This window comes from Lissotriton vulgaris, chromosome 6 (assembly GCF_964263255.1).
Source record: "Lissotriton vulgaris chromosome 6, aLisVul1.2, whole genome shotgun sequence".
NCBI classification, from domain to species: domain Eukaryota; kingdom Metazoa; phylum Chordata; class Amphibia; order Caudata; family Salamandridae; genus Lissotriton; species Lissotriton vulgaris.
The window spans coordinates 1,113,633,012-1,113,657,155 of NC_141694.1; the positions used below are offsets into that span (position 1 = coordinate 1,113,633,012).

A 24,144-nucleotide genomic window follows, 5' to 3' on the forward strand; every position below is an offset into this window, starting at 1 on the left:
TCCTTAAGGATTTGGGACTGGCTCCTAAAGGTGTATAAGGACCATACAACCCCACCCCATCCCAATAAGGAAATATCCATCCTTTGACACTAAACATCAGCAACAAGCCACCTCTTGTTCCATTTGATGATTCAACGCTTCGCTAATTCAAACACACCTCTTCAGACAGAGAAATTCACCTTTTGTTGTGAAGTAGCACAACTTTGCTTTTGAATATTATAAAAGCGATTACTTTTTTTGGGCAAACAACTTTCAGGGTCTCAAATCAAAGTCGGAAATGACTTCACTCACAACCTTTCTTTATGTTCTGAACGTAGTTGTGTTACAATGATTTCCTAAGTGGGTCACTCAGACAGATACAAGTTCCCTCCCCACTAAAGTAAGTGTAAAATGTCATCACTTTGCGTACCGGTGTGTACTAGCGAACTCTGTAACATATGCTTTATCTATATATTGTTCAGGGATACTTGCAAACGGGCTGCCGCCTGTACAGCTTCTGCACAAAGTCGTTCATACTTTAAAGATGACCCACATCGCTAAACCACTGGCACAGTAGCAAGGGTCTGCAGACTGATAGCCAGCACTGCTGACATTAGTGACGCGGTTCAAGAAGTATTTGTGTTTGGATTGTTGTTCTTCGGGCGGGCAAAGTACGCCCAATTGTGCTTAGTATTGCTTTAACTGGATTGCTCAGACCTTTGTGGCATTAAATAAATAGAATTTCACGTTTAACATACTTGGAGGAAAGTGTGCTCCATACTTGTTGCAACTGGCTCCCAGTGAATTTCCCACTGGTACGGTGGCACCAGAGCCCTAAACATCGAGGTGAATTGCAGCCTGCATTTATCTTTAGTTATTTTACAGATTTACTAAAGAAAAACGTTCAGCCCAACTGACTGAACTGTTGTTGGCAACGATATTGATTCTTCTGTTTACTGGTTTAAAGAAAATCAGTAACAGATTAATAAAACCCAAATTAAATTTCTTTTCTTCGTTTGAAGTTAGTGGCAGTGCAGATGGAAAGTAGAACATACCACTTGCAGGTGGCCTAACCATATGTTCACGTTATGATATGCTAGATGGCTGATAGATGGTTTGGCGTCCCGACAAAACATGATGGCCCACGAGCACGTGCTGTGCAGGATGGGCTGTTTAATGCCATTACGAGTGACAAAATAAATGGAATATTTTGCCTATAGTATTGCATGTTCTGAAACAATACCCAGGTGGAGTAGTTAGGCTCATGCATGGGTTGCAGAAGTGTCATGCGCGCAGAGTTAGTTCTCGCTTTTAGAACAGAGCAATAGTAATATTTGTGTATCCTAACCCCTGTTCCGGTCACCAGTATGAGTCCCTTTTTTCACTTTATTAAATAGGCTATGATAAAAAAATTTTTTTTAAAAGGTAACACATATTGACTAGACGTGGGCGGAAAGCGTGAGTCGTTGGGCCGTCCGTGCGGATTTTTAGCGACTGATGCTTGTCCTGGGCTGTAAAATCGGCACGAATGCGACCACGCACAGCACAAGAGGGCGTTGCTTCTTTCTGCTCTTTGAGTAGATGTTCTACTTGAGCGGCAGCTTCCTCAACGCAAACGGAAGGTTTCTCAACGTGAGCAGCAGCAGTCATCCGTGACCGTCCATGTTGAGAAAGCTCACCGGGAGGTGATCTGGAGTGAGATTTTCCTTAATGTTGGCGAGCTCGAGCGAGGAAAAACTTCTTATTGTGGAGTGTTATTTTTAATTCCACGTGCTACACTGAGCGCGAAGTGGGAAATACTCTGCAAACTCCATGAGCGGGATTTCACACCCAGGTCTAATATTGACATGGTGTCCCGCCAACTAGACTTAGACTTATAACAGAATTGTTTTAACAAGTGGTCAAGTACCATCTACTGTTATGAAGCTGGAAAAACATCCCCGTATATTGCAAAAACACAACTCCTTGAGCCATGTCTTAATTGGCTGGATAAGAACTCAGAGAGGTTTTTTATGCAATCCCACCACACTAATTCCCAAGCCTGTAGTCTAACATTAAAACAGTTTGGACACTTTCAAGTACAAGTTGTACAAGTCTCAAAAACTGAAGAAGTTGTCCCTGATTTATAGTTAAACACATAAAAGGTGATGAGAGGAATGCTTGCAAATAGACTCTGACCACTGATGTGGGTAGTTTTTCAAAATATGACAAGAAGTTCCCTCAAGGGCCACAATATTACAAACAAGTACACATCGCATAATTTATATCAGAGGTGACAGATACAAGGCAAACTTTTTATTTTATTAAAAAATATATTGAAAATGTGTATTATTTTTCTGTTTTGAGCATTGCTTTCAGATTTATGTATATTCGTTCAGGTAAAAACACATGTAATCACAATATACAAATATCAAAGGATAATTTCATGGTTCATACAAAAAAGACAAAATAAGGTAACAATGATTATACTTGAGAAAAACAATTTATAACAATACATATGCCCCTGATGTCACACAGCCAAACACAACACCCTTACACATTCATACTCTCATTGCATACACATCCACAATGTCTGAAAAAGGAATCTGAGTATTAATCAGCAGGGGAAACCCTGCCAACTACGAGTCTCAAAACTGAGTGTGAGACCCCGCACTATGGTCAACGCGCGTTTCGGCGGCTCACGGCCACCTTCCTCAGGACCTCTTCCAGGCAGTCAAGAAACCCACATGTACAGGGGACACTTAAAAAGCCATTAATACTGCTGCTTAGTTCCCAAAGAACTGAGCCACTGGTATGAACCACGTAGAAAGGTAACTCAGAGATTTTGTCAATATCTATCGTTATACTGTGGGAGTCTCTATAAATATCCAAAAAAATGTGCTAGGAAGACGATGTCACAAATCCCAACAGGTAACTTGTAAGCTTTCATTCGACTGGAGATAAAGTATGTAATCCTATTCTATAGCTTTATGTAACTGCTTTCGGTTATTTAATATTGATGAGCAAGGTAGAGGTGGGCTGCAAATCATGACATCAGACAGCATCAGCAACCTACGAAGTACGGATCATAGTCAACTCCAACAGGACCGTATAATTCCAAGCCACCACTTTTCTCACACTGTGATACTTGTGTTTTACATTTATTCAACCAAACTTATGGGAATGGGGAAAAGATTCTTTAAACCTTATTTCAGACATATGAAATGAGAGTAGCGTCTTTAGTAATGGAAGTAACCATAACTGGTTGTGTCCTTGATTACCATTTATATGCACACAATTTGAAAAATTACAGACAATTTTAGTCTGTTATTTTTTCCTTTTACTCAAGACCCGAGGAAATTGTTTGTCGTACATGATTGTATCATTTGTCAAACATGATAAAACCCAGTATGAGCTTCTTCTTGTATTTTTTTATAGGATTATAAATGTTAATCAATTTTTACTTGATTGAGTGGCTTTCATACTGCCTCATCAATTTCAATTTTTCTCCAATTTATAACCCTACCAGATATATAAATTGGAAAGGAATTGACTCGGTATGTTTTATAGCCCTTTGGGTGGTCTGTAATCTCTGTCGGTGCCTGTAAACCAGAAGAAAGTGACTGTTTTGTAAGTAGCTCTTGTACGCTCGGCAGTGGTAAGAAGTCCCACAGTTAAAGTGTTGCATAGTGCAATTTATTAGGGCAGTCAAACAGAAAGTCTCAGCACAAAGCGTAGCTATGCCTAATGAGAAGTAGCACATGCACTTACCCATAGCCTTAACACTATCCACAATATTAAGATTTAATTGTGCAGTATTTTGATCTGGCAATGAATAGAAGTAGGCGTTTGAATACAACTATAATTTACTGCCTCCTCGAAGACAAGCACTCATAAGGTAGAACCAAGGCTTGTTCAGTTATTCAATGTCTGCAGTTGGGTCCAGTCTGGGCTTGTTGGGAGCTCTGGTTTCTAGGTATAGATCAGGTGAGGTCTGTGTTTTCTTTTTGCTAACCTGTTGATTTGCAAGTTCCGTGTTCTAAATAAGCTGAGAAACTCAAACCACCCCTCTGGGATATTCAGAACAGTTAGGGTGTGATTAATCTCATAATAGGGTTTTTGTTTTCTTTCTTTTTGCCAATTATAAGTTTACCTTCGAGTATTGGATGACTTTTTGCTTTCCTTCCTTGTCTCGCAACAGGTAGGCTGCAGTATGCTGTGGGATGGACAAGGCAGAGGAGAACAAATATGTGTCCCAGCTCAGTGAGGTGTTCAACAGCTGCGACACCACCGGCACCGGGTACCTGGACAAGGAGGAACTGACCGAGTTATGTCGAAAGTTGCATCTGGAGGCACAGCTGCCTATACTTCTGCAGATACTCCTTGGGAGTGATCACTTTGCCCGGGTAAGCAACAGTGTAAATGTAAATTGATACTTGTATAGCGCACTACTCACCCGCAAGGGTCTCAAGGCGCTTGTACGAATACCGCTGTGGAACCCATCCTGGCTTTCCCTGTGAGGCGTCCACTCCGGTGCACCCCCAAGGTGGAGGCCAGGCATCCTTAGCGTTGTGGGGGCCGTTGTGGAGATTAATTATCAGGTCCGTGGAATTTTGAGCCCAAGACCCGCTGAGGCAGGGAATTGAACCCTGGTCCCGGGCTAGACCTCTGCATCAGGGTCTGCCGCTCTAATCATTGAGCCACACTTCTCCACGTCTGTACGTCTATTTCGTAGGTTACACTTTTTTCATTCAGGTCTTTCTCATTATCATTGGTTTAAAGTGTGCTGGTTTTGAATGTTCTTTCAGGTGGTATGTTCTATTGTTTTTGTCAAGACGTCAGCTAATGCCTACACTGTTTTTTTCATTAAATGATAATCTGGATGGCACTTGATTATATGAATACTTTTCTGATTACTTTTGCACTTGGGAAAGAGAGTGGTTTTGTCATGACAGTACTTTGGAAGTCCTTCTTCTCTACCATCACACATTTCTCTTTTATGGTCAACAGGATTTGCTGGTAATTTAGGTTTATCAAATTATTTGCACTAGCATGCAGGCACGCAGTGCGTAAGCTGCTGTTCGAGTCCCTCTTCTTGCCTGTAATGCCCTGTAGGGAATCCACTGGAGGCCTCATTAAGAGTTTGCAAGGAGCTGAAATTCTTCCAATTTCTGGAGTCAACTCTACATATGGAGTAGAATTCACTGGCTGATTTTCCTCCACAGTACTATCCTATGTGGAGTAATTTCAGCTGAAGGGTTCAACTCCCTATTTAGGGTTCCTCCAGAAGCGAGAGGCTTTTCCCTCCAAACGCAAAATGTGGTTCTTTATGTTTTTAAGCCCCATCGGAGAGTTAGTGAATTATTGTGGTTTGGGTTAGCGTGGCAAACATAATTTACAATCCCAGTGTTTTCTTGTGTACCTGCTACCAAGTACTCTTTGACCAGGTTGCCACAGTTAAATAACCACATAAGAGTAGCCACCTCCTTCCAAATATTGCTTAACCTCCTGCCAGTCTTCTTTATGGCTGGAGTCTTTGTCCTAAAACCTCCAGGGTCTAAAATAGTATTTCACATTTGGGGAGTACTGTGAACAAGTTCTGTTCTCTTATGCTACTCACTGGTATTATGAGTAGATTGGGAGTTGCTGAATATGGATTCTGAAAAGATATGCGAAAAGAAACCACACCACCACCCTTCCAAGGAGCCTGCCTATGACTACCCATTCTGCATGTTTATAACAAAATATTTGTAGCCGGAGAGGCAGTGATCCAAAGGGGATTCTTCGGTGTTTCAAGTCAAGTCTGGTGTTGCCATTGAAGGAGTGTGGTTTAGTCAGTCATAGGATGCCAAGCAGTGATATTCTTGTATTCTCCTAGTCCCCTTTTCTCTTTAGTCAACCCATAGTTATTTGACCACACCGTTCGCCTTCAGGCCTCCAAATTCAAAAGCGTCAACATAGAGCCAAATAGTTCAAGCATAGAGCTCCCTTCCTGAGGTGCAGCAGACGACCACAATCTTAGCTTAATGAATGCCTTACGTCAAGGGAGTAATGAGTACGCCATTTGAAGTTGAGATTCCTGGATTGAGGTCTTAATGAAAGTTCTGATTTCCCTTGTTTCTCAAGGATGCTCAAGTAAGAATTAAGGACTGGTTTCCAGGTACTGAGACTCTATTGTCTTTCTCCTTTGCAGTACAGTCTCTTTATCTTGACAAGGAAATAGTGAAAGGTTGAGTTATGTTACGTGCTGTTTGGCTACATGATGCTCTGTTTCATGTTCAGTTATATGTTTGTGTTTCTTATTATGATATATATTATTTGATGAGAAATATTATCTGTTGAGCGCTGTATCATTTCATTTGTCTCTTCTCTGATCACGTTGATGAATTCTGGCTTAGTGTCTACTAGGTTTAACTTTTGTAAAGGGCTGTTTGAAAATAAGATACTATGTTGAAGCCAGACTTCAACACCTGGACCCGTATTACGCACACTGTCCCTCTCTGCACTGGACGTATCCTCTATTTCAGTGGTTCTAACCTTTTGAAATCTGAGGACTGCCAATTAAACAATACTGGAACTCTGGGACCCCCGCCTTATTATTATAGGAATCTAGCAGCCGATGATTTGAACTGCAAAACATGACACAAAAAAGTACAGAAAAAAACCCATTAAAATACACAAATGATGACACATTTTATTTAAATCTCAAACACGTATAAATAAATAAAACAAATCTACATTTTAATTTTAATGTGAAGGTTGGAGCTTTTCTAAATTCAATTGAGGCCACTCATCATCCATATTATATTCTTTTTGATGCACTTTCACTACTCCCACAAATCAATCTGAGGATACTAATTACATTTTTAGTCTCCAATTTCAAATTCCTTTACATTTGCAGTACATGTAAAAGGTAATTGTACATTTATCTTTTTGTTTATATACACTTTATTAATCTGTTAATATTGTTTAATTTTTTAAATCGTCGCAGACCCCCTGAGGAGGCTTTACGGATATCAGTGGTCCATGGACCACAGGTTGGAAAACACTGCTCTATTTTGGGCACACATGCAGACTGGGACCTTGCAAAATATTAAATTAAAAAATGTGGTAACGGCTCTGCTTACCTACAACAGACATTCCACACGTACGAGACGGGACAGGGGCTGTGCACTCATTTCCTAGTTAGCCTTACGACCTAAAGGTGGTAACTTCTTATTTACGTTGGTTATTGTTATATAAATTAAAAAAACAGACCTATACAGTTCCGTAGTCACACAGCGAGTTATGGACACACATTCTTATAGAACGCCGCCGTGCCCCCGGGATGTCGGCACATGGGCTGTGTTATCCAGATAGTATTGAACGCATGTGAACGTGTTGCGGCCGGCCCCTGGGTTGTAGGCCAGAAGCTGTGTATGATTCGAAAGGTGCAATAAAGGTCTTGGAAAAAAAATGTGCTGTCCCCAGTGTGCACTGGGGTAGAGGACAGCATTGAAGGACGGGCCGGCAGTTTAGAACTGATAGGGTGTCTTTCAATGCATAAAGATCTGCACCTCTCCAGGAGAGGATTGCTCCTCCCCCTGCAAGCAAGAGCAGTGTGTAACTGCATCCAGGTGCTGGGGGAAGGGTTTGTACTGCCTGGAATACTCATACCTTGCTTACCAATGGTCCACTGACTGTGCACCACTGCATGTGCAGCATACGATCAGCTGCCTCCAGATGATCTGTTTGCTCCTGAAACCATATCTTTAACACAGCACAGGTACAGAGGCATGGTCTGCTCTTATTTGCATGGAGCTTCCCCCTCCCTGGGATTGCGTTGACTTTTTCACCTGCACAATCCACATTATGGAAGGCGCCGCTGAAACTTCGCTGGCCCCTTCTGTTATACCAAAGTGCCCAAAGGGCTCAAACACCTATTGCACCACAGGACATTTTCTGTAATATGGTCCCTGGAGCTGTGTTAGCAATTAGGAGCTCTATTTCATATCTAGGACATTCCGTCGGAATGTGGGGAAAATATGTCGTCTTCCCAGTATGAGTGCAAACTCTGACAGTTTGTGTTTTCACTGGCAAGAGCATATCCGTAAAAGAAGAGGCCATGGTTTGAAACCACTGCACTGTCTTTTATTACTAGCGGACCAGAGGCTGTATCCTGAATGGATGTGCTGGAGCGGAGCTGTGCACCTGTTTTTAAGACATTGTACTCTCTAAAGGGCATACACTTGATGACTCAAAAATTCTTAGTGCACTAGCTTTACTGGGAATGCAACCACTGTTCCAAGAAGTGTAGTCTGCAGCTCTTGCACTGACTTGGAGAATGTCTGAGTTAGGTCTATGCAATTTAGATAGTGACATGCCTTAAACAAAGGTGCATAGTTATTCCTTGATGTAGTGCACACATTCAGGCTACAGACCCCAGCCTCTTTTTTTAGGTCTCGGCTGCCGAAAGCAGCGCATGCGCTGCTTTCGGCATTCGAGAGCTTCTTGGAATCAGTACAGATTCCGAAGCTCCCAGAGGCAGAGTTGAAGCCCGCCCATCTTTCTCATTGGCTGGCATCATCTTCCATGTAAAACGCTGGCTTCTGATTGTAAAGGATGCTTCCTAGTCCCTCCTTGTTGCCACCTTGTCTCCTTTTGGCCACGCCCACCGGGATTGGATCGTTTACCGGTGGCGTGACACTCTCTCCCTCATTAGGTGGTACGCACTTTTTTCTTATCACTCAGCTTTGGCAAACGCAGCTGCGTGTTTATTTTAGCATCGCGCTTTCTCTTAAATTGAAAGCGGGATGCGAACATAAACATTCGGCTGCCTTTGCGGTACTGCTCTTGTTCTAAAAGTCATTAAATACCGCAGAGGTTTCTGGCTGCAAACTTGTAGTTTGTCTCAAAATAGCAAATGTAGCAGAAAAGAAATACACCATGTATAAAACAGGCTTTTTATCCGATTGCATTCTTTCCACGTGGCAGGAAATATTAATCGAGAGCAGCTGGTTAAAGTTTAGGAGAATACTGCAAATCAAAAAGTCGCTGTGCTAATCATACCACGTCTTGTCCATCATAAGAAATGACTCAGTAATGCAAAAAAACAACCAGAAAGCCACGAACGCCTGACACACCTGTCCTCGCCTTCTGGAGCAGACACAGTTGCACAATGTCCCTGCACAGCAAGGAGATGAGGTTTAACTTCATGGTGTCGCCCATGGGTGCAGGCTGTGGTCAGTGAGACGGCTAGCCTGCAGCCAGCCTCGGGAGCCGCTGCTGAACGGAGACCTCCATGTTACAGTCCGAGCCGGGCGTCTCTCATACGGGACACAATACCTTTCTTCGAATTACACCCGAAGCCAGGACTCCTTTCAAGCCGGCTCAGAGGAGCCAAAAAGGGCTCGCATCTCGCCGTCTACCATGCCACCAATAAACAGAAATAATTCGCAGACAGTTGTACACCTGCTCATGAAGTGGAATGCCTGCCAGCTCAGGGGCCTGTAAAAACAAATCATCCTTGAAGAACCTGCCCTATTCTCGGTGCCGGCCGCACATTTCGAGCCTCCCTGTGGCGCCTCCAGGCTTAGCAAATAATAACCTACCCGAGGAGGCAGCTTCAGCGGTGAGCAGGTCTGCGGTGAGACGGACAGCTGTCACCATCAATCGGGAGCTTCAGGGGCCAGGCTGCTTTCTGTCAAAAGCACACACTTCTGTGTAATTAAAAAAACTGCCCTTAAAAAACACGGATGCAGAGAAGACTTACGATAGATCTCTGAAAACGCCACCCCCATGGATGCACTGAGACTATCAACTTCTGCCCCTGTCCCCTCTGCCACACCATTAGATGAAAAGGCTTGGCACTGTTTAATTAATTCACTCAATTGGCAGCGCTGGCCACGGGGAGGGCTCTCTTGGAGAGTGCCCTGGCTGGGAGCCAGAGGCGAAGCGGAGGGAAACTTCACACGATGCGTTCTCCAAAGGACAAGTCCGGCTTGGACGAGTTAACTGTTAATGGATCTGCTCAATGATGACACCTCAAATGCATCACCTGACCAACATGAACTCTGTGAATTCTAGATGAGACTTGGTTGGTTACTTGTGTATTTTGAAAAAAAAATTCTAATCGTGCAAAGAGTATGTTGTACAGACGTTCTTGGGGAATGTGTTCGCGCTGTAGAAAACAAGCATTAAAAATGCAATAGGTCTCGCCTATCCATAAGTTAACCATTTGCTCTGCTATACAATACCAGTAGCAAAGAAAATGGCTTTAACATAATCAAGGGTGAGACCTATTGCATTTTCAATGCTTGTTTTGCAAGTGGTCATAGTCCTCCCACAGGTGGATGCAGTGTGTCAGGAAATCAGGGAGGGATGTCTTTATTCCAAAGGTCATCGTCAGCGTGCATATTGATTGTGAACTATTTAATATGTGCCACTCAGTTGGTGAATCTTCCAATGTCGTTAGCCCCACACCCACCTATGTAATTTGGCACAGTGGTAAAAATATTCCATCTTTTGTCCCCATTCAAATGAGGGAATGCCCTCTTGGGACCATGCTGGCATAAAATATACATTGCTGTGTGACTCAAGTTATATAAGGGGATGCACAATCACTTGCGTCCCCCTTCTGTAATTCCGAAGTGGCCAAGGTCACAAAAAGTGAGCACAAACGTCTATGGCTCTTCTGTCGCACTTATGCAAGCTGCCCTTGGTTGATTTTGAGGAAATCCATTTGATCTTAAGGGTTTCTTTGTAGGGGAGAAAGGATTCATGGTGAGGAAAACCATAGGTAAGATGTACTTTATGAGCTGAGCTGTTTTAGTTTGGTTACAAGAGAGGAATCTGATCAAGAAACAAAATCCTAGTAGTGATCCCCAGAGCTTTAACCGTGCTCTTCAGGAAGTGAAATGCAAAGATAAGGTGGGTTCCCAAGAGGTTTTCTGTCAGAGGTTGGAAGTTTTCAAAATGCTGTGTACTCCAGAATAGAGTTATGGAGGGTACAATTCCAGCCATGCACAACGTAGGAAATATTCCATATCGCAAGTTAGGAAATAAAATAATTGGAAAAGATCTACTACTTGGGCCTGATGGAGCTTGTAAGATGCTAATTTGATTATCATAGCCCAAATGGCATCATAATATATCCATAGTAGGAAGGGTGGACTTCAGGAGTTTGATCCACAATATTGTAGTGGATCAACATCCTCTATCTAAAGTTCAAGGACAACACCACCCTTGACAGATGCAGATGCGTTTTTATTCCCTTTCCAACTGTCCACCTACCACCAGACCCAGGGTGTGCCATGGTTTGTGGGGATGTCCAGCTTCATTACCCAGTAGGTGCTTTCTAAATTTCCAAGATGCCTCTTGGTTTGGTATCTCGGTGTCAGCGCTCTCACTCAGTGGTTCTTAAACTGTGGTCTGGGGTCCCCTGGGAATCCGAAGCACCTACTCAGAGGATCTGTGCCTGCTTAGAAAATAAAATAATAGTAACAGATTAATAAAGTGTACATAAATAAACAAGCACATTTTTTATTGAAATATTTAAAAGTTCTGTGAATGTAAAGTAATATGAAATTGGAGGCTAAAAATTAAATTGGCATCCTCAGATTGATTCACGGGAGCAGTGCAAGTGAATCAAACAGAATATAGTGTAGGCAATGGTTGGCCTCCGTTTGATTCACAAAAGTTCCACCCTTATCATTAGAAGAATTTTTTAATTTTTTATATTTGTCTGTGAATTAATACAATATTTTATCATTTCTGTATTTTTGTATATTTTTACGGTTTACGTCATCTGGTGTCCCCCTGTTCCAATAATTACTGAGTGGCGGACCCTGGATTCCAATAATGATGAAGTGGGGGCCTCCGAATTCCAGTAATGATTAAGTGGGGGTCCACAGAAATTGAAAGGTTAAGAACCACTTCTCTAACAGGTTGTATTTCACCAGTTTGAATAGTGCCCAGGAGAGAAATTCATTTAATATAATCTTCCAATGTTTTACAACAACATTTTTAAGCATGACGTCAGACTGAGAAAGGAAGTCCAAATTATGACTGACCGTAGAATGCCATTTTAGGAACAGCATTGTAAATTATGTGTGGTGGACAATTTGGCACTTTAGAATCCTGAACAGACATGCTCATTAGCCAAATATCGATCTTGTCTCAGAATCCACAGAGACGACCCATAACAAGCAATTTGTTTAATTTTTAGGATTGGCAGAATTTTACTTGCGTGTCATAAATAATATTGCCAAATCCACCATCACCATGAGAAGATTGGTAAACATATCTGCGACATTTGAGTAGAGCAACGGGAAATGTTGAGAAATGTGAAGACTTAAAAAAAGACATAAGGGGGGGGCGTGGCTAGCGGCTAAGCATGGCGGCAGCATAGCTGTGAGGCTCCGTGAGTGAGGCGGCTTCCCCACGGAAATCCGTATACTAATCCGCTTATTTAAAACCTCTAACCAGAGGAACCTGGGTCCAGGACCGAGCGGAAGCCACCAGACGAAACCTCGGTTAAAATCGGATGCCGGGAAACGACGCTGTGAACTCCGTAAATTCGGGGACTACATCGAGACTGAATCACCGAGCTCCAGTACCTGCGGAGGCCGAGCGGAAGTGCAGGTGAAGCAGCAAGAGGCGACCGGAAGTACGCGCGGCCTGAACACTCCGGAACACCTCGGCAGAGATAGAACCGGAGTTCTCCCCTGCTCCCCCCGAGCGCCTCCCAGCAGCTAACGGCGCCACAACGGGGCATGCAGACGGGCAGAAATAGCGGAGGAGTGCCGACGGCACGGCTGCTTGGAACGCAGAGAGTCTCGTGCCCCCGACACTGCACAACAGGGACGGGGAGGTGAAAGCACAACGCCCGAACCGGGACAGAGCAGACACCGCACGTTGCAGATCCGGAGCAGGCGGACAAACAGAAGGTAGCCATCACTGGACCCCCCCCCCCTCACAGGCAGCACCCGGGAACAATTGTGTCGCGCCGCTGCAGGAGCGCAGCGCGGCACCCTTGGGAAGCAGGACGGTGCCCTCCCCCACGCCAAGTGCGGAAACGACTCGGAAAGAGGTAGCATTGGTAAGGGAGCGGGGCAGAAGGGCTCGATCGAACAAAACGGAACTCAGGGCACAGAGACATAAAGAGAACCGGCAAACCCACACAGTGGTCGGAATGGGTCAGACCTAGAGAAAGCACACGGGCAATGGGCTGTGCTGACAATATTGCCTAGAGAAGTGGCCCTAGCCAGCACCGGGGTGGCTTGAAACTGCAGCCAGGCAAAGAAAAAGTGGGGGCAGATGGGACCTGCTGCTCCAGACACCGACGACAATCTACTCCCCCGCTGGTAGACAAGAACCCCCGGCGTGGAAGGGACGGGGAGGAAACACCACTGCCGCACGGCCTGGACTCAAACTAGAGAAGGCACCCTCCGGACAACAGACAGCAGATACAACGATTGGCAGGTACATCTGGAAGAACCATGGCATGCAAAGGCCAGAGAAGCAACGCATCGCAGTCTAAGTTAGACAAATTCGCCTTTGACATACAGGCCCATTCCCAATCGGAGCCTCGAACATCCACAGGGAAGACGCCGGAGGGCGAAGGTGCCAAGAAAGCAACGCTTGAAGACGTAATGAAGGCGTTGGCACAGGTACAGGCAACAGTGGGGTCCACAGCCACAGAAGTCTCCCTGCTGCGGGTGGACTTTCAAAAGATGGGCGAAAGAGTGAAACAGGTTGAAGTGGTCGCAAAATCCATAGTGGAGGACGTATCAGATCTACAAATAGCGATGGAGCATGTAACGGCGGAGAACAAGGCACTAAAAGAGAAGCTGGATGACCAGGAAGGGCGCTCCAGATGAAACAACGTGAGAATCATTGGGGTTCCGGAATCGGAAGGCACCAGAGCCATGGACTTGTATGTGGAGGAACTGATCAAGACGCAGCTCAAACCGAAGGGGCTATCACAATTCTTCTCCGTAGAACGAGCGCACAGAGTTTCTGGGGGTAAACCAAAGCCTGGAGCCCCCCCAAGACCAATACTGGCAAGACTATTTAACTTTCGTGACCGCGATGCGATCCTACAAACTGCAAGAGTAGCCACGCCAATACAGATTCAAAACTCCACGCTCGCATTCTTCCCAGATTATACTGCCGAAGTGTCGCGCCGGAGGAGGACCTTCCTCGAAATCAAGAAGCTGCTGAGAGCCATGGAATTACCGTACTCAATGCTGTTTCCAGCGCGACTGAGAGTTGTAGCAGACGGTTTGGTTCTTCGACACACCAGAGTCGGCCCGGGACTGGTTGGAAGGATGGAGACAAGTAGGAATGCCCTGCCGTTCTCAGAGGACTAATCAGAATCAACGAGGGGACAGTCAACCGAGATCACAGTCTTCGGGCAGGGATGGCTCGACGCGGTCACCTACACTGGAACACCTTAACGATGAAAATGGAGTGGAATAGTGAACTCCCGGCACAGTGCAAAATGAACATTAATGAGACTTTCTCGGAGGGACCAGGCTTGGACACTGACCCGGGTGAAACTACAGAGGGCAGGGGAAGCACCTGCTCCGGGGAACACTTCACCCCAGTAAGCAAGTAACTGTTCATGGGATGGGTAAAGCACTCTGCGGAGTTGGGGGGCGGGCAGTTTCAGGTCCGTTAAGCAGGGAAGCAGGAAGGAGGGTGGCATGGGGGACTTGTTTAGTTGTTATGTTCGACATGCAAGTTTACAATGAACACACGATTAATCACAACAGGAAAGGGGAAGCTGGAGGGATTCTAGTTTTGTTAGTTTCGGCTCAAACTTGGCACTCTATGGTACACCATGTCACACTCACTCAATGTAGATCCACAGATGGCAAGAGGTGCAAGTCCCCACAATTGAGGCTACAACCGGACATGATCCTGTGGCCACAGGATGGCTCACCATACCCACACAACAGTCACTGACGACGTGACGCACACCGGGGCGGTACCCCCCCCCCCCCTTCGGATACTCACATGGAATGTTAGAGGGCTGGGGGACAAAATAAAGAGAGGACTGGTCTTGCAAGCGATTAAACGTCAAGCCCCGCACTGATATTGCTACAGGAAACACATCTCACGGGGACAGCATGTCGTGCTCTCGACAGATGGGGCTACAAAATGGCGGCGCATGGCGAGTTTACAGCAGAGTCCCGAGGGACAGGTATATTAGTGAAAAAGTCTTCCCCTTTCATTGTGATACAACACAAGACGGTCGCTCAGGGCCGCTTCGCGGCGGTCCATGGGCAATGGGAGGGTAAGCTCTGGAATGTAGTGTCCGTGTATATTCCTCCAGTGCCCCACTCCATAACACTGCCAGCACTAGGGGAATTCCTACTGAATCTCCCAATAGGAAATACGATCAGAGTGGGAGACTTCAATGCCATCATGGACCCCACACTAGACACGCTTCCCATCAGGGCACGCGCATCTGGTTCCGCTGCCCTCCCGGGGTCGTGGAGGCAATGGGGCTGAGAGATGCATGGCGTCATGTCCATCCCACAGAGAAGCAATACACATATCACTCTCAGGTACATAATAGTCTGTCCTGTATAGATTATTTTTGGCTCCTTGGCGATGGGATAAGTAACGTAGACACCATAACCATACTGCCGAGAGGAATTTCAGACCACTCTCCTGTGTTGCTATCCCTTACCAGTAAAGAGAAGAAGCCCGCGAGAATTTATCCCATGTATCCCAACTATCTTATGATACCCCAGATTAAAAAAGACCTCAAAACAGCAACCAAATACTACTTTGCAGAAAACAAAACGTCAGTGTCCTCCCCCTCGATTCTGTGGGAGGCATATAAAACGGTCTTGCGGGGGAGCGCGATCGCAGCAGTGACAGGACATAAACAAGCATACCAGCAAGAGCTCGCAGAGCTTGAGCTGGCACTCCAAGAAGCTAACATGACACACATGACCATTCCCACAACGGACTCTGCACATGCACTGAAACTACGCCAACAGCAATATCGTGCACACCTTGAATCGAAAGTCAGGGACAACATCACTATCACCGCACACAGGATATACAACATCGGAGATAAGGCAGGGAAAATGCTGGCATGGCAAGACAGGAGGCGAAATGGTGGTAGAAACATACAGCATCTATACAACCAAGAGAGGCAGCTGCAAACATACCCAGAAGATATATTGCACACTCTGGCGGAACATTTTCAGAAAGTATACACCCCAGAAAGGGAAGTCACAGCACAGACGGCACTAGAGTCCCTTAACAACGTGGAAATTCCCACACTTCCGCCAGAGGTAATGCAAGAACTTGAGGCGGATCTGACGAGAGAGGAAATACAAGCTGCAATCCAGGCGATCAACTTGGGAAAGCACTGGGCCCCAACGGGATACCCATTGAATGGTACAAAAGCATGTCAGAGACCCTTAGTGAACCTCTATTGGCAATGTACTTAGACAGCCTGGAAAGGACAGAACTCCCATTAGATCAACGTACCGCGACGATCGTAGCCATACCAAAACCCGGAAAACCACCGGCGGAATGCTCCACATATCGTCCCATATCCCTACTTAACGTAGAAGCAAAGATTTTAGCGAAGCTACTGGCTAAAAGACTATTGAACCACTTGCAACTGCTGATACACCCGGATCAATCAGGATTCATGCCTCATCGGAGTATGGCTCTCAATGTTAGACGGGTGCATGGGGCGATGGCCCGAGCCCACTCCCTGCCGGAAGCGGCGGTAATCCTCTCCCTGGATGCCAAGATGGTGTTTGATCTGGTGGAATGGGAATACCTATTTGCAGTCCTGGCCCGTATGGGCTTTGGCCCCAAGTCCATTTCTTGGATCAGACTACTCTATAACAATTCAGTTGCTCAGGTAATTGCAAATGGTCACATCTCGCACTCCTTCCCGCTAGCACGGGGAACTCGACATGGCTGCCCCCTGTCCCCCTTGCTTTTTGCCTTAGTACTGGAACCATTGGCAATACTTATTAGAACAACACCTTTGCTGAAAGGGATAGGATGGACGGAAGGCTGGGAAGACCGAGTGTCCCTATATGCCGATGACATGCTTATCTACTTAACGAATCCCGAGAGCAGCATCCCGGTGCTTTTAGCAATCTGCGACACGCATGGAAAGACGTCAGGGTACACACTGAACTGGGCGAACTCAGTGATTTATGTGCTGAAGGGTGTGGAACCGACTGCCACCTTGAACTAAAGTTGGACTCCTTTAAATATCTGGGTATCTATATCATAGACTACGCCTCTGAATTCTTCGACAAAAACCTAAAGCCCCCCTTGGAACGTCTCCGAACAGACGTCACGCACTGGGCAACACTGCCATTGACTCTCCTTGGACGCGCGGCGCTTTATAATATGATGGCACTGCCAAGATTTTTGTATGCCCTGGAGAACACACCAAACATGATCCCGCTGCGTTACTTCAAGCAAATAAGAGCATTAGTGTCCAACTTGCTGTGGAGTAATGGCCCGGCAAAGCATCGCACATGATAAATTGACAAGAAGCTGGTACGAGGGGGGCATTGCCTTACCGGATATACACTTATACTATTGGGCGGCACAACTTAAAATTGTGAACCAGTGGATACACACGCCAAGAAATGACCCTGCATATAGAGCTGATTGGGTACAGCTGGGAACGGATAGTAAGCTATCACCACTGTACAATAAACAACAGATCTCATGACTGATGGGGTCCACAAAACGCACGATCATTATATGGCATGCAGCGCAGACAAAGCTGGGATGGAAGGGGAAAATTACCAAATTAACCCCTCTTTGGTACACGAAAGCCCTCAGGCACTTGAGACACAGTAAGGGATTTACACAATGGGATAACATTGGTATTTCCACAGGTGGGGACCTGTGGGAAAAAGACACGGTAATCTCATTCACGAAACTACAACAACAATGTGGACTAGGCCCGAATGAAACATACAGGTACATTCAAATCAGGCACGCGCTCCTACAAGCGATACCGTTAGGCCCAGAATTGCCAGACTCCTCCCCACTGGAAGATAGTTTACTCACCGATTACATGAGGCAAGGAGCTACATCACTTACATACAAGAAGTTGATTAACAATCTGAGAGACCCCACAGTAGCGTTACGAGACAAATGGGTGGAAAACGTAGGAGATATTGACGATACGGAATGAAACGAAGCACTAGCCTCCCCAACGGAAGTGGGCATATCAGCAAAGTTCAGACTAGTACAGCTCAAAATCCTGCACTGCAGGTACTACACACGATGCATGCTACACAAGATACATAGAGCAACTCACCCCTTCTGTCTTCGTGGCTGCGGAGAAGAGGGTAGACTATACCACACACTTTGGGAGTGTCCCCGCATAGCAGAATTTTGGCGACAGGTCATGCGTACCATCTCCCAAACATTACAGATCTCCATCATCCCTGAATCACGCAAATGCCTATTAAACATTTGGGAGCCAAATGACTTAAATAGATATGGACTTATTTGGGCCACATTAGCAATCATGGTAGCAAAAAGAGACCTTGCGCAAAAATGGGGAGCCTCAGACATACCTACTACATCCATGTGGAGTAGAAACATGGATTTATTGATGTTTACTGAGAGAGCGGTATATGTGCTCAGGGCTTGCCCCCGTAAGTGGAACAAAGTATGGTCAGATTGGAATAAATACAGAGGAGAGCTGTGTGAACCTCTTCCTGAAGCGGATGATTTGAGTTCCGATGAAGAAGAGGAGAATGTATAATGGGTGAAGATGGGAGACACATCACTTAAAGGACTTAAGAGAATAACTGGGACTATGGCAGACTGGTGGATATTGCAAAGTGCGTGAATACATTAAGCAATGGGAAGAGACAGGCATGGAAATGGCCGTTAGGTACAAATAACAATTTGAGCCGCAGTTTTGAGTTAAGTTCAAGAAAACAGACAACAAAAAGTTATGAAAACGATAAGACCTACTAATGGGAAAACACGATTTAGAGGATGTTGGATGGGTAGTAACCTTAAGGATACGCCGCCGAACCCCAGGGTGCCGGCATTATGGCTGTGTAATACTAAACAGTTTGAACGTGGAATGCATCTGTGGCGGCTGGCCCGAGGGGTTGTAGGCTCTGGTATGTAACTATGTCCTCTGTAAGTACATTCAATAAAGGTCTTTGGAAAAAATATTTTTTTTTAAATAAAAGACATAAGTGTAACCCCAACCCTCAACGCTTTATCAGGAAATTATGGTTTCAATTGAGGATAGTTCTACCTTGTCCCCTTTTCCCCTTTATCAACGGTTCTCCCACTCACATTATTGATAGAGGAGGCACTCCAGCTAGTCCTCATCATTCCTCCCATGTGTCCTTCGGCTCCGTCACATATTCCCTCACTGCTGAAACTGGGGAGATCACACCCTACATTTTTCATCATTGGTCCGCTGCATTAAAGTTTACGTTTTTATGTTGCTCGTATGTTTAACCGGGTCTGTTGGGTCAATGGACTAATGGCAACCACTGTGTGTGACAGTCAGTCAAACCACTAAACAAGCATTGGTATAGTGAGTAGGTCTCTCCTTTGGGTTCTATTGGTATTGTCAGTGGTTTTTAGCAATGCGGTGCAAAAATAAGTTTTTTACACAGCCAAAGGGTGAAAAGTAATCTCTGTCAATTTGATGTAGCCGCTTATTTATTTTTTGCTTTCTAGTTACTGATTCAAATTGGATCAGTTACTAAAAAAAAAAAAAATACAAGGAAAGAGGTTTTTTTAAAAAAAGTAGGTGGGGGAAGCTGTATGGAGTGGCAAAGCAATGGGGGAGTGAAGCAACAAAGTGCAAGGGGTACAGATGTGACACAGATGACCGAGGGCGGAAGCAACTTTAGGGGTGAGGGAGCAACACGACTGTGCACGCACGGCAGAATAGATATAGAGTGAGAGCCGGGTGGGGGGGGAGCAAACAGGTAAGAAACAGCGTTGTGGAGCTGGCAGGGAGAAGCACATGGATGACTATGGTGCACAGGGAGAGTGGGCAAGAATCACACTGGTGAGAGAGAGGAACACTAGAGCAAAGTGGAGGATGAGTAGAGAAGTATAGGAGGGAGTCAGCTGGAAAACAAATGCACTCATGTGGAGTGCTTTAGCAAAAAGTATCATTGAGCTGGGTAACAAAAAACCTCTATAATTCAGTACCAACATGCCCATTGGCAAATGCACCCTTTACAAATATCATTATTCCACCTCTGTCCCGGTTTCTGGACCAAATTTTCAATTGAAAGCCTGTAGTCATTTATCCCCCATTATTCCTATGAGATTTGTTTGTCAAGTGATGTAAAACAGTTTCATATGTTTCAGTGAATGGATACTGTTAATGTTCTTCCAAGGACTCTCTTTCAACCACTCAGGAAAACCTGGTGCGCCCTGGTCCAACTCGGGGACTTCCCTTTCTAAATCCTTGTCCCGTCCTTCTCTGAACAGTCCCTGTCAGGGGGACCACAGGGGAACACTTCATGGGGATGCTGTAGCTGCCTTACACAGCTCTCCTCACATAGCTGACTTAGGACCTCGGACCGACAATTTCAGACCCATATTTCTCAAAATATTCAGACCAGTACATGTGTATGGAATTCCATATCTAAGGCAAAGATCTATTTTTCTTTGGCTCTGTGCAGCACGTCAGTCTACCGATCATGTATAGGAGATCTCTGTAAGATGCTCATGGATCTGTGAGTCGTAGGTTGCCCATAATGCTTTTGACCAATAGGGTCATTACCCAACCCTCACACTTTAGCACCTTGAGTGAAGGGTGGGTGTCACCAGGCAGGTCTGTGAAACGTCAAATAGTAGTTGTTTATGGCTCCTTTGAGTTTGATTAGAGGGTTTGGCCTCCAAGAAGCTCATAAATACCACCTTTTGCGGTGAAAGGCAGGGAGGGAGGAAGAGGTGGAGAGAAGGATGAATGGAGAAAGGATTTATGGATGGGTGCATGGATTGATGGAAAGGAGGATGGAGAGATAGATGGAGAGAAGAGTGGATAAAGAAAAGGATAGGTGATGGATTGATATGGAGACAGAGGAATGGATGGAGAGAAGAGTGATGCCTGGAAAGAAAGAAGGAATGGAAGAACGGAAGGATTTATAGGTAAGGAAGTAAAATCATAAAAGAAGGAAGGATGGATGGAAAAAAACACAGATGGATGGAAAAAATACAAGAAGAGTGGATAGAAAGAAGGAAGAAAATTTAAGACTTTCCCCATGGGGAGCAATCCCTCAAACGCCTACCAGGTTTACTTTCTACCCCACTCGCTCAAAGCTATTTGAGGCATGGTTCAAAGTAGAAGCAATTTCATTTTTCTGGTTACTCGCTTGCTTCTGATAATTGGCAAGAACTTATTAGACTATTCTTCAGCAACAGTGTTGAAGCAGATTATTCTCATTAAGTTACATGCATGGGAGAAGTAGTTAAAATCTGTTGAGTCTGTCTAGGTTCAAAGTGGTTGTGAATGTTCATACCCTCAATTTGCCAGTTTCTCCTAGAAGCTGAATTTGCGTAGCCTCAATGTTATGTCCCTTTTTTGTATCTTGTTTAAAGCAGGCGACAAGTTGTATTTTTCTGAAGCAAGACTATTCTTAGAAACAGGAGAGATAATGTAATTTGGAGCAGACGTTTGCAAAGTGTGTTGAGCTGCTACTATCAGAGACACTGTTAGAACAGTCCAACCCAAATGTAAGTAGAATATGTAAATCCCAATAATACCCATGCTTTCCCAGTCAACCCAACGATCGACAGTTTGTTTCAGGACAGACAACATTTTTATTCATACATGCGCACAATGAACCCAATCACCTAATGTATCATTCAGTCATTAACTTTGATTTATTCCCCTCCATATTCTGAACATTTTAGACGTCCTGGAAATTTAAGGCTATAGTAATTTACCTGGAGCAATTATATCCACTTCCTGGGGATTAATTCTAAAAGCCAGCAAGACGGAAAAGCTTGAGTAATAGTTCATGGAAGTAGGGCTACCAGTCGAAGGCAGATCCACCTACAAGATTGCGTGTATCACTCACAAAGCCCTTCACCAAAACACCCCCTCGTACCTTTCTGACAAACTTCAAAAAGCAGGATGTACTAGATCTTTGAGGAGCACCAATGCCCTTGTCCTAATCCCCCCTCAGACCAAAAAGAAAAAGACTCAATCATGTTCTTTCTCAGGTAATGCCCCATCTATTTGGAATTCTCTTCCCAAAGACCTTCGCTGCAACCCTTCCTACCCCCTTTTGAAGAAAAACCTCAAGCTGCTGCTTCTCAACAAATATTGGGGTCCTTAATTCTTATTGAACTATCGGTCCCTTTACTCTTTGCTTTCCTATACACTCTCCTTTACACTACCTTTCCTATTCTCGCTTTTCAAGAACTACCTCAAGCTGCTGCTTCATAACAAATATTGGGTTCCCTAATTCCTAATGAACTATCTGCCCACTTACTCGTGGCATCCCTCTACATTCTCTCTTCCTTCTACTCTTCCTACTCTCGCTCTCCTTCTTTCTCCCTCTAACTAAATACTTTACCCCCCTATTTTCTTTCTCAACAGCTCTCTTCTCCTTTACTTGCTCTCTAAAAGCTACTCCTTCTTTTCCTTTTACACTTGGAGGACTCCATCACCTAGTATATGTTAAAACTGTGTGGTTTATTGATTTTCTTTTTCATGATGTGTTAAGTATCCTGTAAAGCGCTCTGATACTCTTGGGTCCAGTAGCGCTATATAAAACCTTTTAAATAAATAAATAAATAAATACATAAAAGTAAATTCACAGTTCATGAACTACAAGAACAATATTCTTTAACAATCCACATTTCATTTGTAGAATATAAAAACATCTATCAAATCATAATTGATTTAATAACTAAACCAACATCAAGTCTGCTTCAACTCTTACACCCACTCCTTCCTATAAAATTCTGCAAAGGTCTGCATTCAAAGCCCTTTATCTCTCACATCTCGCTGACATACTCTGCTCCTGCAATGCCACTTCTTAAGAAGATGATGTCTTACCATCATTCTTCATCAAAGCTATCTATGGATGCTTTCTTACCCCTTCATACTATTGTCAAGGCTTTCCTCACTCAAGGCATCTTCACAGAAGCTCTCAAGTCTGGCCAGATCCTCTCCTTTCTCCCTTCTACGGTAGACCCTGATGACTGTACAAGCTACTCAGTCAAGCTCAAGTCAAGTCAAATAAAACTTTATTCGGCCACTATTGACCATAAAAGCACATTTGCACACACCAAGAGTGAAAAGATAGAAACGTATACAATACTTGATAAAAGGGCAAATTCAATCATTCATATACTGGTGTGTCACTCGCCTACCATTCATCTGCAAAATCATTGCAAAAGCAGATTATGTTCAGCTCAAAGATCACATCAATGTTAACCATCTCCTGCATGACTACCAGTCTGGCTTCGGAGCAGCCTGAAGTATGGAGACCACTATCTACACATCTTAGAAGATGCCCTCTTCACCACAGATGAAGATGAGCCTTCCCTCCTCATATTGCTTGACCTCTCAGCAGCTATCGGCACAGTCAACAATCTCACCCCCATACACACCCAGGAGTCTCGAATGGGATTCACCAACAATGTCCTTCTCCGGTTCTCCTTCTACCTTTCCAACCTACACCAGTTTGTTCACATAGACCCCTTCAGGTCACAAAAGATCTCGGTCACCTAGGGGGTCCTCAAGGATCAATACTGTCTCCTGGCTAGCACCTTCAACTTTTCCTTGGAGCTGCTTGGTGCTCTATTCACAGATAACTACATCAAGATTCTCCAATATGCTGATGTTACACATTTCTACTTGAAAGTCTCCTCGGCTTCAGACATCCAATGTCTTCCAGCCCTGGATGTCCAGCACCTATCTGAAGCTCAACTAAGACAGAATTTCTGTTATTTGCCAAGAACAATAAACAAGATACAGTACAAACCTGGCTCTGTGGTATACATTTTGACAGCTTCATACTCCAACTTTACTCAAATGCCAAGTCGTTCGGATTCAATTCGTATAGCAACCTCACCCTACAAGGAACACATTGTGAAAAAAACAAAGATGGCCTGGGGTAGCTTTCTCTTTTAGAGAAAGTCAGACTGTTTCTTCAAGAAAGCAACTTCGGAACTGCGGTTCAA

The 24,144-nt window shown here is 44.6% G+C and overlaps 1 protein-coding gene across 1 annotated transcript in view; it reads left to right on the forward strand.

Annotated features, from left to right (window-relative positions):
• The window catches only part of LOC147708507 (uncharacterized), a 381,831-nt gene that overhangs the window by 74,406 nt on the left and 283,281 nt on the right, over positions 1–24,144 (forward strand). Inside the window, exon 2 of the mRNA XM_086927193.1 lies at positions 4,160–4,364. Within this exon, the coding sequence (XP_086783319.1) occupies positions 4,182–4,364 (183 nt within the window). The 5' untranslated portion in view covers positions 4,160–4,181. The remainder of the gene's footprint in view (positions 1–4,159; positions 4,365–24,144) is intronic.